Below are 16,625 nucleotides of genomic sequence, written 5' to 3' on the forward strand. Positions count from 1 at the left end.
CCCCACTCTTCACCCCTTTCCTTCCCCTCTTCCCAATCTAGGATTCTCTGCCCTTCTGAGACCACCAGCTCTAAGTTGATCTACTTACAGTTTCCAAAGTCAACATTTTTCTGCTTCCTTAACAGTTACCACATTGTTATTTTTTCTTTCTATATGTATTCTTGCCTATCTGTCCCAAAAGAGTGTACAGTATCTGAGGGCAGAGCCTCCGACTTGTTCTGGCTCAGTGCTTGGCACCAAGATTGATAAATAAATGGATGGACCCCAGAGTCACCCAACCAGAGATCATCTGGTTTCTAGCCTCCCTCCAAGGCTGAGGAACAATGGCTGGGCCAGGGTCACAAAGGTGGTCGTTATCTGGGACACAAGATACTCACACCCCATTGCCATCATCATCGCCACCATCAACACCGTATCACTGTCAACCCCATTTTACAGACGGGGAGACTAAGGCTCAAGGCAGTTCGTGACTGCCCCAAACCGTCCACTGCAAAGTGGCGTCTGCAAACGGGGGCTGTTGGGGCGGGCGGCGCGGCGAGGCGGAGTTGGGAGCGCCGTGGGAAGAGGAGGGGCGGGTAGGACAGGGCCGCAGGGCGGGCTCCAGCTCCCCTTGGCAGCCGGCGCAGCCTGGAGCCGGGAGGGAGGCACCTGGTTCTCATCACGCGCGCGGCGGTCGGGGCGGGGGACGAGGCGCCGGCGCACACAAGGCCGCCGTCGCGCCACCCAGCCCACGCGGGGAGCAGCGCGCAGACACGGGCGGGGCCTGCCTCGAGTAGCCCCCGCTCCGCCCCGCCCCGCCCCGCCCCTGCGGCCGCCCCTACTTGGTGGCCCGGCTGCGCCGCAGCGTCTCTGCCTCGTCTCTCCCTGTCTGAGTTTCGCCCGTCTCTCGGGCACCTCCTCTCTGTGTCTCTCTCTCTGTCTCTCCAGCCTCCCCTCGGAGATGAGGCTGGGGTCAGCGCTCCAGGCCAGCCCGATTCAGTGCTAGGCTGGGGAAGGGGCTGCACCGGACAGACGGACCCGCAGAAGGACTGACCCGGCGCCCAGAGAGGAACCGCCGCTGCAGCTTGTAGCCCGTAACCATGGTAACGCCTGCCAAAGCCTGGACCACCTCCCTCTGTCTTCTTTTGGCGGGAGCCTAGAGGGGGTGTAGAGCGCAGACCGCGACTTTTATGCTGAGACAGCCTTCCGTGCCTCGCCAGGGTTTTGTGCTTAACTGCCTGCGCCCCCACCAGGAGGGGTGGGGTGGTGGGGAGGTGCAGAGACCCATCTCTGGGCGACGCCCCTCTCTGCATTACGGGCCTCTGTCGCTCCATCTGTAAAGTGGATGAGTAAGACTTGTAAACTTCGAGGTTGCCCTGTCCCACGGCCCAGATTGGAGCTGGAATCCTAGCTCTGGGGCCTTGGACCAGACTTGGAGTGGTGTTGCGTTTAGACGTGTGGCTGAGCTCAGATATGCCCCCTGTCCCCACACAGGGCTCGGGTGGGGATGGGAGTTAAAGGCCCCTCTGCGCACCGTCAGGCAGTGCAGGGCAAGGAGGGTGAAGGGTGAGGAGCAGAGAGGAGGAAGTTGCTCACCCAAATTTAGGGTGGTTTTGCTATTTTAGACTTACGGCAGGAAAGTCAGATCCGCACATTGCCCTGAGTTGAGGTGCTCCCATGGAAGCTGGGTGAGAGGGAGGCCTGGGGAGGGGGAGAGGAAGGCAATACCCACATCCCTCGACTTCCTGGGCTGGCACCTCAAGGTTGGGTCAGGCGCGCACGTGTGTGTGTGAGTGTGTGTGTATAAGAATGAAAGAGAAGTCTGTTTTAAGAGAATCCCAGCCCGGCTCCAGATGGGCCCAGGGGCCCCAGCCAGATTCACCCAGATCCACAGGAGTGGTGGGGATTGGAAAAAGGGCCGTGAAGACAAGCCAGGGTTTAATCCTGCGACTGTGACCTTCCAGGTTGAACTTGTATGGGTTTTCACTCTGTGCATATCCACGGAAGAATTCTGTACAGAGACATGTACACACACACACATGCATACACCCCAAAGCATGCTCCTACTGATTCACATGGCTGAACACACATGCCCTCTCACACTCACAAGCCTTGTCCACCCGCTCCCCCATACTGCTAACACATGGGCACACACCTGCGCATGCACCACAGACATATTGCACACCAGGCTCCTAAATCCACACCCCAGCAGGGTAGGCGCACGCACCCATGGCTGGTGGAGCCCTTGACAATAATCGTGGTGAGCTAATATTACTCACCTGGTACCACCGCGAGACCCTGCCCCAGGCAATTTACCTGCGGGAGTGGGGGTAACACACCAACTCTGAGGGCGCCTGCCGGTATTCCCACCCCACGGACAGGGACCCGAGGATCTGGGAGCTCCAGGGGCTGCCCGAGGTTACCCTACCAAGAAGTCAGAGTGAGAACAGCATGAATTCCAAACCTGCACTCAGCTGTCAAGGTGTTTGCCACACGTTGCCTGGTTTTGGATCTAACTTAGTTATTATTTTGAGAATCCAGAAACTCCTTGCTGAGCCCTAGATCCTGAGAGCAAGAGCCAGGCGCTGGGTGGCCCTTGCTGAATGGGAATGATGGACAGCTTTCCCTCCTACCGCTGTCTTTGAGTATTAAGGGTTGTCCCTTGCCCACCTCTCTGGCCTCACCTCCGTCCTCCAGACGCTCTGACCTTGGTTCAGAGGCTGTTCTCCTGCCACAGGGCCTTTGTGCATGCTGTCCTGCTGGGTGGAGCCCTTCCCCTAAAGCATTCCAGTCATCCTGTGCATCTCTATCCGAATGTCACCGCCTGAGGAAAGCCTCTCCCAGTTTTCCTGACTGTCACTGTAGCCACATATCTCTCCTTCAAGAACCCGCCACAGGTGTCATATTTGTGGGACGACTGGATTAACGGCTCTCTAGTGTTCTGAGGCAGCCCAGCGTCAGAGTATCGTATGACAAAGGGTCTTGGGGTGTATCCAGTCCCCGATTTCTGTAGTCTCAGTATCATCAGAAGGATTTCTGCACATCCACTCATTGGATATAGGAAATAATAAATTCTCCTACTTATTACTTACTTCATATGTTTGTGTACATAAACTTTATAAATGTAAAAATATGTTTAAACAGGAAATTTTATAGCACGACCACGAAAAATCAGTATTCCCTGTCATCCTCAGACAGTGATACGTAAAAATAGATGCAACCAGGGCAAATCCGCGTTAGCAAATTCTGGCTGGGTGAGGCTGGCCGTGGACGGCTCCAGACCCGAGCACTGCCTTCTTGCCGTTGAAAGGAGTAATGACCAAGTGTTGAGAGGCATTTGAGATGCACTGTCACTGAACTGAGACCTTCTCTTTGGTGTCACCAGAGAACCAGAAGAGAATGGGAAAAACTTCTTTACTGTGATTTCATGTGGAGTTCATGTCCTCCCCAAATCGCGGGCCCCCTGTGATCCTATCCCACACTTTGAGAAAAACTGGTTGAATCCAATGCAGTTCATTCAACACCACCAAAGTATTGTACCTGCTTCGTGGCAGTCTCCCAGAGTGCCTACTGTGTGCCAGGCCCTGTATAGGGACCTGGGGGAGAGATGTGTAAGCCCTGGGTGGTGAACCACCCATTGACAATTCTGGGCTGTGTGATGGGCAGTGGGAGTCCATCCCTTCGCCTGGAAGCACAGGTGTCGTGAGAAGAGAAGAGATGCAGGTGGAACAGGGCTCTGAAGTGTGGGAGGGAGCTCACCTGTTCCGGGGGCGGGGGCACACAGTGCTTCTCAAAGTGGGGCGCCCACCAGGGGTCCTCGGAAGGCAGACTTTATCGCTCATTTTTTTGCATGCTATTTACTTTAATTTTATTTTTCAATTACAGTTTGTGTTCAAGATTATTTTGTATTTGTTTCAGGTGTACAGCGTAGTGGTTAGACAATAGTGTACTTACTTGACCAAGTGTTCCGCTCACTATTTCCAGTGCCAGCCTGGCCCCACGCGTAGTTATCACAGTATGACCGACTGTATTCCCTACCCTGCACTTCACATCTCCGCGACTGTTTGGTGACTGCCCATCTGTACTGCTTAATCCCTTCACCTTTTTCACCCAGCCCCCTTCCCATCTGGCAGCCACCGGTTTATTCTCTGTATCTATGAGGCTGTCCCTATTTTATGTGTTTGTTTGTTCTGTTCTTTGGTGACGAACAAGGAGGAGAGACTTTAGAAGGCACTTAGAAGAACATGTTGTATTGTACAGCGTTTCATCTTATTTTACAGCGTGTTAGGAAATAATCTAAATAGAACACACATGATAATAAATACGAATATGTTTGAGTTGAAAACGAAATGGACAGAAAGTTAAATGTGAAGTAAATAATAAACAATAGTAAGTAAACAGTAAGTGAGGGTGTGTGACTAGCAAGGGAAACTCAGCAATGCAGCATCTGGGTGACTGGGCAGCGCCGGCTGGAGCGTCCAGTGTTAGAAGAAGAAGGAAGGTAGGCTGGGTGTAGGCTGATGGGCCCCCGAGGCCAGGCTGAGCTGCTAAGGCAATGGGGAGCCACTCAAGGTGGTTGAGCAGTGGAGGGTCCCAAAGGCCACTGTGGTGGCCACAGGGGAGCCTGGGAGCCTGGGGAAGAGGCAGCAGAGCTGGTAGGTATCTGTACAGGTTCACACCCCACCTCTACCATTTACTGACGGTAGCGCCTTGGGCTTAGTTTCTTAACCTGTCAAATGAGGATAAAAACACCCATTCAGTAGACTTGTTGAGAAGAAGAAATCACATAATATACGGAAAGTGTTTAGCACAAGGCTTGACATCGAAGTCTTGCTCAGGAAGAAGCAGCTCTCTGGCTGTAATTGTTGTTAGCACGTCGGGTGGGTGAGAGAGGGTGAGCCCTCGGGAAGGGGCAGAGGGGCCAGGAATGAAGGGAACAAACACAAAACTAAGACTCAGAGAGGGACAGTGACCTGCTCGAGGTTACACCAATGACACACGACAGAGTTGGACTTGCTTCTCGGCTCACTGCACCTGGAATGTTTTTCCAGTTTCTGAAAGGTTTTTTTTTTTTTTTTTTTTTTTTTAATAAAGAGCCAATTCTCACTCATACCTCCACCCACACAAAAATAAGGATTGAAAGCAGGAGAGGTTTTAGTTGGACGTGGGCAAGACCTTTCTGGCAGCCAGAGTGACAGAATGTTGGCTTTAGAATCTCCAGCCTGGAGAAGTCCAGGAAGAGTGTTCTAGGTAGTTGAGGCCGGTGGCCGCAACCTGACTCCTGCTGAGGACTGTATGTGGCTTGCAGACATGTTTGCTTCAGCCAACTTTGAAAAAACTTGGGAGGGTTTAGTGAAATATCAGTCGGTCATAGGTGAAGGCAACACCCATCTTGAGCTGATGAGACGGGACATTTGCTCCGGGGCCCATCGCTCCCTGTTGCCTCCCAGGCACCGAGGGTGACTGCCAGGTGCCAGTGGGGGTTGTTTTCTCACACCTGGCTCACTCCATCTTCCACGTCACCTGTCAGGCTGCTGCCGGTTTAGACGCTCCCTGGACCGAATGATACTTTAAATTCTAGAACGGCCTTGCTGGAAAGGCCCTTGGGGATGGAGAAACCCAATGCCCCCTTTTTGCACATGGGGGACTGATGCCATGCCAGCGTCGCCCAGCGGGTCAAGGGCGCAACCCCAATTTCTCCAGGCACTGCAGCCATGGTGGGGACGGGAGCTGAGGGTGGCCCTGATGTACCGCCGACCTCAGGGCTCTCAGTCCCCTCTCTTCCCCAGCAAGGGGGTGCGGATGCTGGCTGATACTGAAGTGTGGCCTGTTGGAGCAAATGGTAAATCTGGACCTTTAAGAAAAGTTCAGCCCATGTCTCAGAAGGCCCGACTAACCACATCTGGTGAGACCATTTAAATAGAGAACCAGCGGTAAAAACACACACAATTACACTTTTATTCCCCCGCCCCCCTTGATTATAAAAGCTCTACAGGCTGGTTACAGAGTGTTTGGAAAATCCAGCGAAGCTACGAAGAAAATGAAAACGTGCCTTTCGAGGCCCCGGCCCCTCACGGCCCTCGGGGGGACCACAGTTAACAACACTCTTTGATGGTCTCTTGGCTCACACACGGTTTTCCACGGTGGAGAGTGGATTGTGAGGGATTTCTCTTTTAAAAAATGCCAATAGTCGGAAGAGTAGTTACTACGGGGGTCACGCAGTGGGGAGGCTGTCTGGGAGGGGTCCTCTTTCTGGGGTGCTGGAAACCCTGTATGTTGATCTGGGTGGTAGTTAGGGGAGGTATGTACACAGGTAAAAATGTCCCCACCTGTGCACATCATATTTGTCTATTTTACTACATAAGGTAATACTCAGGATTACAACAATAATGGCGGCCCATTACAAAGACACGGAGAAGGAAGTGTACAGAACCTTACTCTTCTCTCTTCCCGTGCCCAGATGGAACTGCTGGGGGCAGATCCCGTTCTGTGTCCTTTGGCACCACACAAGGTCCCCGTGTCGGTCCAGAAGGTCCGTGAGCATCGGACGAGGTGCCAGCTGTTCGGGCCGGGTTCCGCTGGTCTCCAGGGGGGTCCTTCGCAGGCCCTGGGGTGCAGGGGAGGGGCCCAGGCTGCACACTGGCTCTGGCGTGTCTCACTTCTTCCTTTCCAGCTTTCACGCTGTCCCCTGCCTGGGCTCCTGCCGAGGAACAATTAAAGGCCCAGCCGGGCTGCGCTCACTGAGAAGGAATGGAAAGGCGTCGATTAAGTTTCATGGAAATCATTTTGAGGGGCCCACGTCTGGCTGACAGTGTTTGGGTTCCTGTGGTCCCGGGCTGGCCTGCCAGGTTGATTGTGAATGGAGAGTCGCCAGCTTTCCTTCCTGCGGCCGCCTGGCCCCCTTCACAGCGTGCTTCCCCCGACACTTGGACAGCTTATGAGCCCCCGGGGTTCAGGCCTGTAGCAGGTAACGCTCGGGCCAAGAGCTCAGAGTCCTGTTAACTTGGAACACGCTTTCTTGTTACTGGCTGCCCCTTAAATGGTTACCGTGTGTGCCGGCAGTTGAGCCAATCTGTGAAAGCGGAGGGCTTCCAGGCCTGCGAGCCTTGGTCTGGGAGAGGTAAACAGTTTTTTTAGCCCCTGCTCGAAACAGCCCAAGACAGACTGAGGCTGGTGGCTGCTGGGGGCTCCAAGACAGACCAGGCACAAAGGGGCCAGAGAAGAGGGCAGACTCGGCCGATCCAGACTTGGGTTGGATTCTGGCTCCGTCTTCTCTCTGGGAACTTGGGCAAAATCAGCCTCAGTTTTTTGTTTTTTGTTTTTTTTATCTGCACAGTGGGATGTGCCTGCTTTAGCCTCCAAGATCCTTGCGTGGCCAAGCCAGTGAGTGTGCGCAGAGGGCCTGGTGCACACTGGGTGTCTGGAAACTGCTGTTCTCCTTGGGGTGACAGTGAGTGGAAGGAACCAAGAGGGGCAAGATGTCTCTACACATATGCTGGGACTTGAGCTTTATCTGGCAGGATGGGTAAAAATAAATAATTAATAACAATAATAGCAACAGCAACACCTTTTACTTCTCCCAAGATCTCCTGCATCTGTCCTCTTCTTGTATCTGCAGATCAACCTCTGAGCAACACAGGGTAGGGCCTAGAATCCCCATTCACCGCTGGGGAGACTGAAGCCCACCGAAGAAGAGGTGGTTTAGCTCGCAGCTCCCAGAGGTCGGGATACAGACCGAGGCCGGGACACAGGGTGCCCCAGACTTGAACTAGATAACACGGAATCGTGTGGTGAGAGAGGGTTGGCCCCTTCTGAACTCTGCTCGGGTCTTCTGAGGCCCGGAGAGGAGTCTGCCTTCCGTGGTGAGGTGCCTTTTACACCTTCCAAAATGCCGGGCCATGTTTGTCCTGGAAGAAAGGGAGAAAATTCATTCAGCCTTTAGGAGGTGACCAGCTGTCTCTAGAACTTAATGGCAGTATTTATTTTCATTATTTACTTTCTCTATTAAAACAGCATTTATTTTTATAGAAATAGAGCAGTAGAATAAAATATTTTATATAAAAAATGTATATTTATTATTTAGTTTTGTTATCTTATTTACATAAATATATAATTATAGAAGGTATATACTATAGCTATGGTAATAATAAATGTAAATATACTTATATAAATAAAATAATATGAAAACCACCCAATGCATCGCTGGTTTATTTTTGGAGTTTCATTCTAGTTATGCCAGTTGGTACTGATTTTTCAATTTAAAGTGGTGATATAATAATAACTATAATATGAACACAAAAATAGCAGTGAAGGCTCTTGCTTAATGAGAGCTTATTAAATGGTAGTCCCATGCAGAGAATTTACATTTATTGTACCATTGAATCTCCCTCAACTCTTTAAGGCAGGTATGATCATAACCTCTAGTATTATCAATGAGCAAATTGAGGCAGAGAAGCATTAAGTAACTCGCCAAGCCACGTAATTAGGCAGGGGCAGAGCCAGAACTTGAACTTGGGCAATCTGGCTGCATTCTCATAACCAGTATGGTGACATAGAGGCTCCCTTTAAAATGCAATTATGTAAGTCTTTAAAAAGGCGAGTGGACTTGAAGAAAACCAGTAAGCGCTAATAGTACAGACGGCGCTAGGACATGCTAAAATTCATGAAGGTGACAGCAAATAACTACATTTCCCAAAACAAAATGAAACAAACTTAGACCAACTCCATGTGCCCACGAGGAAAGAGGCCCAGAGAAGGAAGGCACCCCCCCCCCGAGGTGGCACAGTGAAGGGGGACCCAGGGGACCAATGTCCCAGGAAAAGCTGGGTGGAGTGGGGAGGGCATGTGGCCGGGGAGGGACGCCAGTCTAACTGACTCAGCGTGTCTGTGTTTGCAGGTGTCGGACATGGGCCTCTGACTCCCTGTTCCCACTGCTATCATTAGGATTGCATGGGCGGGGGGTAACTCTTGGGGTTTAGCCTTGCCGGGGAGAGGCCCCTCCAGGGCGCATGTTCTCTCGACATCAGGTTCCTCTGGTACAACGTCCCCTCTGAGCATGCCACCACGACGGTGCCAGGTCCCCCTTTCCTTCAGAGTGGGGGCTGTGGGCATCCACTCATGCATTCTCCAAACAGTCATGGGTGGGGGGGGGCTGTCCCATGCTCAGCACTGTTTGGGTGCTAAAGACGCCGCAGGACACTGGCATTTGTCTAAGTGCCCTGGGCTAATGCCCCCTGTTCTGCAGCTTTCTGGCATTAGAATCTTGCTGGGATTGAGAAATGCCACCTTCCTCCTCCTCTAGGGCTTTGTCTTATTTCCCTGTCTCCAGGGGCCTCTATCGTATAAATGAGGATTCTTATTTATTCTCCTCTTCCTTTACATTCCTCAGGGATTGGTGGACTCAGAGCTCGCAGGCAGTCTGGGGCAACCAGAATGGCCTCCAAGATGCTTCCTAAGAGTTAAAAACCATAACCATGGGTTTTGTTATTGTGTCTGAATAGAAACCTCTGACCTTGACCCACTTGCCTGTGTTGCAGATGGAAAAGCCGTGGTTGAGACAGAGTCATTTTGTTCAATTTTCTACAACATTTGCCGAGTACTTATTTTGCGCCAGGGACTGAAGACCCTGGAGGAATAGGGGCCAGTGCCTGCTGTGTTAATTTCTATTGCTGCCGATGATCATAAACCTAGTAACTTAAAGCAACGCAAATCAATTATCTTGCATTTCCACACAGCAAAAGTCCGATGTGGGTCTCGTTGGGCTCACGTCAAGGTGTTGGCAGGCTGCATTCTTTCCTGGAGACCCCAGGAGAAAACGTTTGCTTGTGTTTTCCAGCCTCTAAGAGCCGACCACATGCCTTGGCTCTTCCTCCATTTTCCAAGCCAGCAGCGTTGCGTCTTTGATCCTCCTTCCACAGTTGCATTCCACGCCCCCCAACTCTGCCTCTGCTGCACCTTCTTGCACTTTTGAGGACCCTTGTGATTGAGCTCACCTGGATAATCCAGTGTAATCTCCCTATTTTAGGCCAGCCGATCATCCAACTTTATTTCAGCTGCAACATTCATTTCTCTTTGAGATGTAAAGTAACATGTTCTCAGGTTCCAGAGATTAGGATATGGGCATCTTTGGGGACTGTTATTCTGCTTACCATTCCTGTCCTCGGGGAGCCTGGAGTCCACTGGGGGAGGCAGCGATCAGTGTGGAAACTGCTATGACAGGGACACCACTGAAGCCCAGAAAAGGGGACACGTGACCCAGTGGGGTGGGGAGAGGGCGGTCAGAGAAAATCTCAGGGAAGCGATGAGGGCTGACCTGAATCTTGAAGAATGAGAAGGAGCTGGCCAGATGAAGAGGGAATGGAAGTGGAAGGCGTCCTGCGGGGAGGAACGCGTGTGCAAAGGCCCGGAGCTGAATGCGAGAGAATGCACGTGTCCTTGCTGCAGAAGCAGGAGAGAGGCAGGGGGGCTGGGGACAGGGCCAGAGAGGTGCGCAGTGGTGAGGTCACGGAGGATCTGGGTGCCCAGAGGCCGACGCTTTCTGAAGGCAGTGGGGAGCTTTTCAGGTTTTGGGCAGGAGATGGAGGCGGTCAGCTCTGCATTTGGGAAAGGTTACTCTGGGGTGCTGGTGGAGAGCGGCTGGAAGTGAGGCTGACTAGAGGTCGGAAGCCAATGAGGAGATGATTCAGTGGAACTGATGTGGGGACCTGGGTCAGGTGGGGGCAGGGGAACAGCACAGAGCAGAGTGACTACATTGGCGAGCAGTTGGAGGCAAGAAGACTGCATAGAACATGGCTGAGGGTTGTTTGTGGGCAGGGGAGGCGGGAGGAGGGGCGGCATTGGGAGCAGACTTCTTGGCCTAGCAGCCAACTAGATGGTGGGGCCATGACTGACGTAGGGACATGGGGGAGGAGTAGGGTTAGGGAGGTACTGGCTTGGGTCTGATCTGCTGGTGGCCTGTGTCTGATAGGCATCTAGGGGAGGTATCCAGAAAGCAGCTGGCTAGATGAGTCTGGAGCTCACAGATAACATATAGACTTGTATCAATCAGTTATTGCTATGTAACAAACCACCCCAAAAACTCAGTGGTGAAAAACAGCTGCCACTCATTATCACCCAGACACTTCCTGCTGACTGGGGCTTGTCTGATCTAGGATCGGCCTCACTGGTAGCTCAGCTTCAAAATGCAGTTCTGCAGGTCAGCCAGGTGGTGGGATTTGGGGATGCTGACCTCCCCTTGCCCTCTAGCTCTGCCCTGGATGCCTTCCTTCATTTTTCCTCTCCACCTTGGACCAAGGAATGACATTTGATCCAAGACCTGCAGGAAGTGAGGGAATGATGATATCTTGAGGAAGAGTACTGTAGGCAGAAGGAACAGCCAGTGCAAAGGCCCTGCGGTGGGATTGTGCCCAGGGTGTTGAAGTAATAGGAAAGAAAGCCAATGTGGCTGGAGGAGGTGACTGAGGGGAAAGAGCAAGAGAGGAAGACAGAGAGTTAGCAGGGGCCTTAATCACATGGGGCCTGGGAGGTCACGGGAAGTGTCCACCACCCTTGTTATTACTGCTACTATCACTTTTCATCCTCTTCTCCTGTCCCCCACAGGACCCCACATCCCTGGACACGGCCATTCAGAATGCCCTGGCAGGCCTCTACCCGCCTTTTGAGGTCACAGCGCCCACCATCCTGGGGCAGGTGTTCCGTCTCCTGGACTCTGACTTCCAGGGGGATGGGCTGAGCTTCCTCCTGGATTTCCTGATCCCTGCCAAGCGCCTGTGTGAGCAGGTGCGCGAAGCAGCCTGTGTAAGTCAGAAGGGATGCCCTCCAAATGGAGCGGGAAGGTCACACGGCCCTTTACTCTCTGACAACTAGGGAGAATCCTTCATGTCTGCACTTTCAGGAGCAGGGAGGAAGGCCTGGATGAAGGGAGCCTTGTGGCTTCCCTGGCTCCAGGAGCCTGCCCTGGGGCTGGCACTGTGGGCACCACCAGGCTAGAGAATGTTCCAGACACTCCCTGGAGTCCTTGAGGCCTTTCTTCCCAGACCCCTTCAAACCCAGGTCTCAGGGAGGCGTCTCCTGAGGCAAAATGGAAATAAAAGTGTTTCAGGCAGGACTCATTGACTGCAAATGATGGGTCCTTACTCAGACGGGGACAGGGTGGTCTGGCCTCAGACCCAAATTTACCCGCTGCTCAATTCCCTTAAGGACTGTGCGTGTCTCTGTCTCTGTCCTTGCTTGCCAGCATCATTCTCACAGGCTTTCCCATGGGGCTGGAGCCCAAGACAGTTCTGGGATCAAATCTGACTCTGGAGAGGAAAGCAACTCTCCCCCATCAGCTGCAGATAGAAACATTGTAAGGAAGGATCCTGATTGGCCAGGCTTGGGTCCTATGTCTATCCCTGGGCCAATCACAGCAGCTAGAGGAGTGGGGTACCAGGATTGGCCAGCCTTGGGTCATATGCTTACTTCTATGGTCAGAGGGTGGAGATGGTTTCAAGAAAAGGGTAGGGAGAGGCCTTTGGAGACCCAATCCTCAGATGCCCTTTGATGGAACTTGCCCACACCCATCACCGAGTTGCCATCTGTGCCCTGCCATGCCTTGATAATGCCCATCCTCCTGCCACCCAGCCTCAAGAATCACTGAGAGGGTCTTAGGCCCCACCGGTCTTTCCTGAATTGCCGGTGCCTGTCAGGGACATGACATGTCGGAGCAAAATGTAAGGATGGGGACCATGTGCATCATCATTTCAGTGGTAGAAAGAAATGCACTGCAGCAGCTAAAAGTCCAGGCTTAGGCGCCAGAATTAGAGGTGGTTGGAACTGGAAGGAGACTGAGATCATTCATTTAACATGCTCAGCACAGTGCCTGGCACATAAAGTAGCTCCATACACATGCATTGTTATTATAGGGAAGGCAGCCTCTCTGAAACATTGGCAGCCAGCTCCCCGGGTCCACACTGCATGACCTCACGCACATCTTCCCTCAGCCTTCTTCTTCTTCCTGACCCGCTCCACAACCACCCAGTTCCTTTGTTTGGCCATTAAAACTGCATTTGCACCGTCCTCTTCCCCATTTCTCCCAGGGACAAGGGTCACAACCTTTCCATTTCTTTCTTTTTTAATTATAGGTAACTTTGCTTTAATTGTAATTATAGGTGAATTTGTGTCACCTCCGAGCAGAGGGTAGGTAGTAGTGGGGAATTAACAGTAAGGCTTCAGGGCCAGGGTGAGGCAAGATGCACCAAAGGTGCAACATGGCAGAGGCGCTCACTCTCGGGGCTGTGAGACGTGCAGGCCCCTGGCAGCGAGGCCTCCTTAGATGCCACGTCCTAGGCAGCTCTCGTCCTCACCTGAGCCCCTGGCCTGTCCACCATTCCTTCTTGGAGCCGGGAGGGAGCAGACCTGCCGGTGGGGCTTTCGGACTCTCTGACGCCCTCCCCTTCTCTCTGCAGGCCCCCTACTCACACTGCCTCTTCCTGCATCAGGGCTGGCCGCTGTGCCTGCAGGACAAGGTCGTGGTCCACCTGGCCCCCCTCAACCCCCTCTTATTGCGCCAGGGCGACTTCTACCTTCAGGTTGAGCCCCAGGAGGAGCAGTCCGTCTGCATCAGGGTCAAGTGCCTCACCTTGGACCTCCGCACAGTGGACACGAAATCTGTTCCTGTGTCATCCTACCCGATACTTTTCACCCAGGAGTGGCTGGAGGCCTTCAACAGTGACTTTGAGGGAAGTCCCCTACACAACTGCCTGGTAGCTTCAGAACAGGGGATTAGCCCTATGCCCTGGGCCAAGATAACCAGCCCAGAGTTTGTGGATGACAAACCCCAAGCAGTGACTGTCCTCTCCCCAGCCTGGGGATCCCTTCAGTTGGAGGCACTCGATTTGAGTGGCCCTCAAGGGCTGTACCAGGCCAGGTCCTCAGGAAGCCAGATGCTTCCTGGCCAGAGCTTGGCCAAGGATAAGGGCAGGGCATGTGGGATTAAGTACCCAGGACTCATCAAGGTGGAGCAAGCCAAGCCTGGGGAGGTGGCCTTCAGGGTGGACGATGTGGCCAGCCAGGACTTAGAGGGAGATTATGTGGCTCTCCTGGGCTTTTCCCAAGAGAGCAGAGGAGAGTCTCTGAGTAAGGAGGTGGACACATCCCATGGGTGTCCTATTGGGACACTGGAGGAGCTATCTGGGACCAAAGAACTCCCTTTCTCTCAAAGGATGCTGCCTCTCTCAGGGGCCAGTGGGGCACCTTCCTTGGGAAAATGTGCTTGTGCAAAGCCAGCAAGCATGGAGGAGGAGCCCTGTGTTTTGGGCTTGAGGAGAAAGGTCCACCATAAAGCCCCCTCGCACAGCTCAGAACACCAGCCCCGAGAGCCCTACCTCAACGTCCTTGAGAACCCACCGCACTGTGCCACTGGCCTCAGGACAGATGTCTCAGAAGAGCCAGCTGCCTCCAAGATGCAGGAACCTCTGGGAAATGCAGAGAATGTGGTCCAGCCCAGGCCTGGACCAAAACAGACATCCTCTCCCCGGTTGTGCCCAGCTTCTCCTCCTGCTGCTCCAGCCCTTGAAACCAAAATGGGCGAGAGGACCAAACAGGGAAACTGGAGATCTCCCAAGCCTGCGACTGGCCCTGGTCGGAGCACCTCCTCTTCCAGATCCCCCACTCTTGGGCTCAAGTTCTCATTCTTGAAGGGGCAGAGGCAAGCCCCTGTGCCCCCAGAGAAAGCCTCGCTCCAGCATGACGGGCCCTGGAAAGTCTTGTGTTCACTCTACTCTCCCAAACCCAACCAAGCCAAGTGCTTGGGGAAAGGTAAGGTGCCCACTTGCTGGGCTGGACAGGGGAGCTGTTCTCTGGGCGGGATCAAGTGATGGGGTGGTGCAGGCTGTCAGGGACAAACACCCATCTGGGCTGCTCACTCTCAGCAGTTCAGAGCATGGGGAAGCATGTCAAGAGACGTGAAGTCGTTTGGTTCTGGAATTAAGCAAGGCGTTGTGACTGTGTTATGGTGGCTTGAGTCCACACCCCAGGTTCACTACACACTGGCTGGGTGACCTTGGTCGAGGACTTAACCTCTCAAAGTTCAGGTCTCCCTCTCTGAGCAATGGAGGTATTACCTGCCTCACAGAGTTGTTCTGAGGTTCAGAGACACCAGAAGTATGGAGCTTAGCACAATGCCTGGCTCGCAGTAGGAGATCAGTAGTTGCAAGCCATTATTATTAGTCAGAAGGACATTCCCCAGCCCCCAACCCCTGGGAAATTCATCTTCTGCTTAATACCCTTTGTTGTTACTTTTCCCAGCTGGAACAACTCAGACCAAAACATCTGGCCCAGCCGCTGACTCAGGCCCACTGACTGGAGAAAAGGCTGATTTCCCAGAAGCTTCTACAGGTCCTCCAGAGAGAGGCCCCACTCTGGAGGAGGAGCCGCCAGGGCCCACGCCCGGGATTGGGGCTCTGAGTCTGGAGATCATCCACTCCAGGATAGCGTGCCTGCCAGGTCCTTGGGATTAAAGGGCCAGGTGGAGGGGCAGGGTAGGGAGTTTGGGGTGGGGGTGGGGTCCCTGCGCATTCTCAGATGCTGGTGAGTGTGGGGGGAGACAGGGAAAGTTCTGGATGCTTGTGTTCAGGACCGGGCCTTCCTGACACTCAGGTTTCTCAGCTTCCCAAGACAGAAGTTGGCTTATACAAGGTTGGGCGGAAGTATTATAGGTTACAGTTGTTCGTATGCAAAATAATAAAATAATCAATAAATAACAATACAAGAATAGACTTTGTTTCATGTGCTCACAACTGTAAACCTACTTTTGACCCAGCCTGTATAAAAGCAATTTCCAGGTAGTCATCCAAACATCCACGCATCCATCCATCCATCCATCCACCCACCTACCCACTCACCCACGCACCCATCCATCTACCCACCCAAAAACATACATACCTTTGCACACACATCCTACTTTCAGCGAGGAAGGCAGGATGGGTGTCTGAGGTCAGGTTCCCTAGAAACTGAGCAAGAGCCAGAGATCCTTGTGAAAGTGGTTTATTTTGTTGGAGGTCGCTCTCAGGAGAAGGCAGGGGAGGGAAGCAGGGCAAGGTGCCGGAGGAGCTAAGCAAGGGTGCGGCCTGATCCCACTGGTCCGCCTTAAGGTGCCTAGGTCTGTTGGTCCCAGCCCAGGCTGATCCTGGGTGGGGATGCAGGGTGAGCCCAAGATCCAGCTCAGCCTAGAGCAATTCTTCAGAGACCAGGGCATCTGTGAGCCATTCACAGCCAATACATATGGCTGCGGGGGATGGGTGTTCTGGCCTGATGGGGGGGGGTGTCTGGGGAGGTATTAACAGCACCCAACACAGAGGGCATTATCATGCATGCTTAATATTCATTCACCTCTGCAATGAATACGTATTGAACACCTGCTGTGCCCCAGGCCCTGAGCTTAGCACTGCGCATTCAGCGGGAAACAAGTCTGATATGTTCTCTGCTCTCAGGAAGTCTAGTGGTGCAGAAAATTCAACAGGTTATTACAACTCAGTATAGAAAAATCCCTTGTGACCATGGGGCCACACGGGGCCAGGGGAGGACAGATGTCTGTGTGGCCCCAAAGCTCATTCCACGAGCTTTACCTCGCAAGGCGCCCAGGGTGGAGGGAGTCCAGGGGAGAGCGA

At 53.0% G+C, this 16,625-nt stretch overlaps 1 protein-coding gene across 1 annotated transcript in view; it reads left to right on the forward strand.

The window, feature by feature from the left end:
- Positions 1-817: 817 nt before the first annotated feature.
- KIAA1755 (KIAA1755 ortholog) overlaps positions 818-16,625 on the forward strand; it is a 32,325-nt gene continuing 16,517 nt past the window's right edge. The window contains exons 1-4 of the mRNA XM_024559501.4: positions 818-1,082; positions 11,578-11,775; positions 13,425-14,775; positions 15,265-15,462. Of these exons, the coding sequence (XP_024415269.2) occupies positions 1,080-1,082; positions 11,578-11,775; positions 13,425-14,775; positions 15,265-15,462 (1,750 nt within the window). The 5' untranslated portion in view covers positions 818-1,079. The remainder of the gene's footprint in view (positions 1,083-11,577; positions 11,776-13,424; positions 14,776-15,264; positions 15,463-16,625) is intronic.

The sequence above is a fragment of the Desmodus rotundus genome, chromosome 6 (assembly GCF_022682495.2).
Source record: "Desmodus rotundus isolate HL8 chromosome 6, HLdesRot8A.1, whole genome shotgun sequence".
Lineage (NCBI taxonomy): Eukaryota > Metazoa > Chordata > Mammalia > Chiroptera > Phyllostomidae > Desmodus > Desmodus rotundus.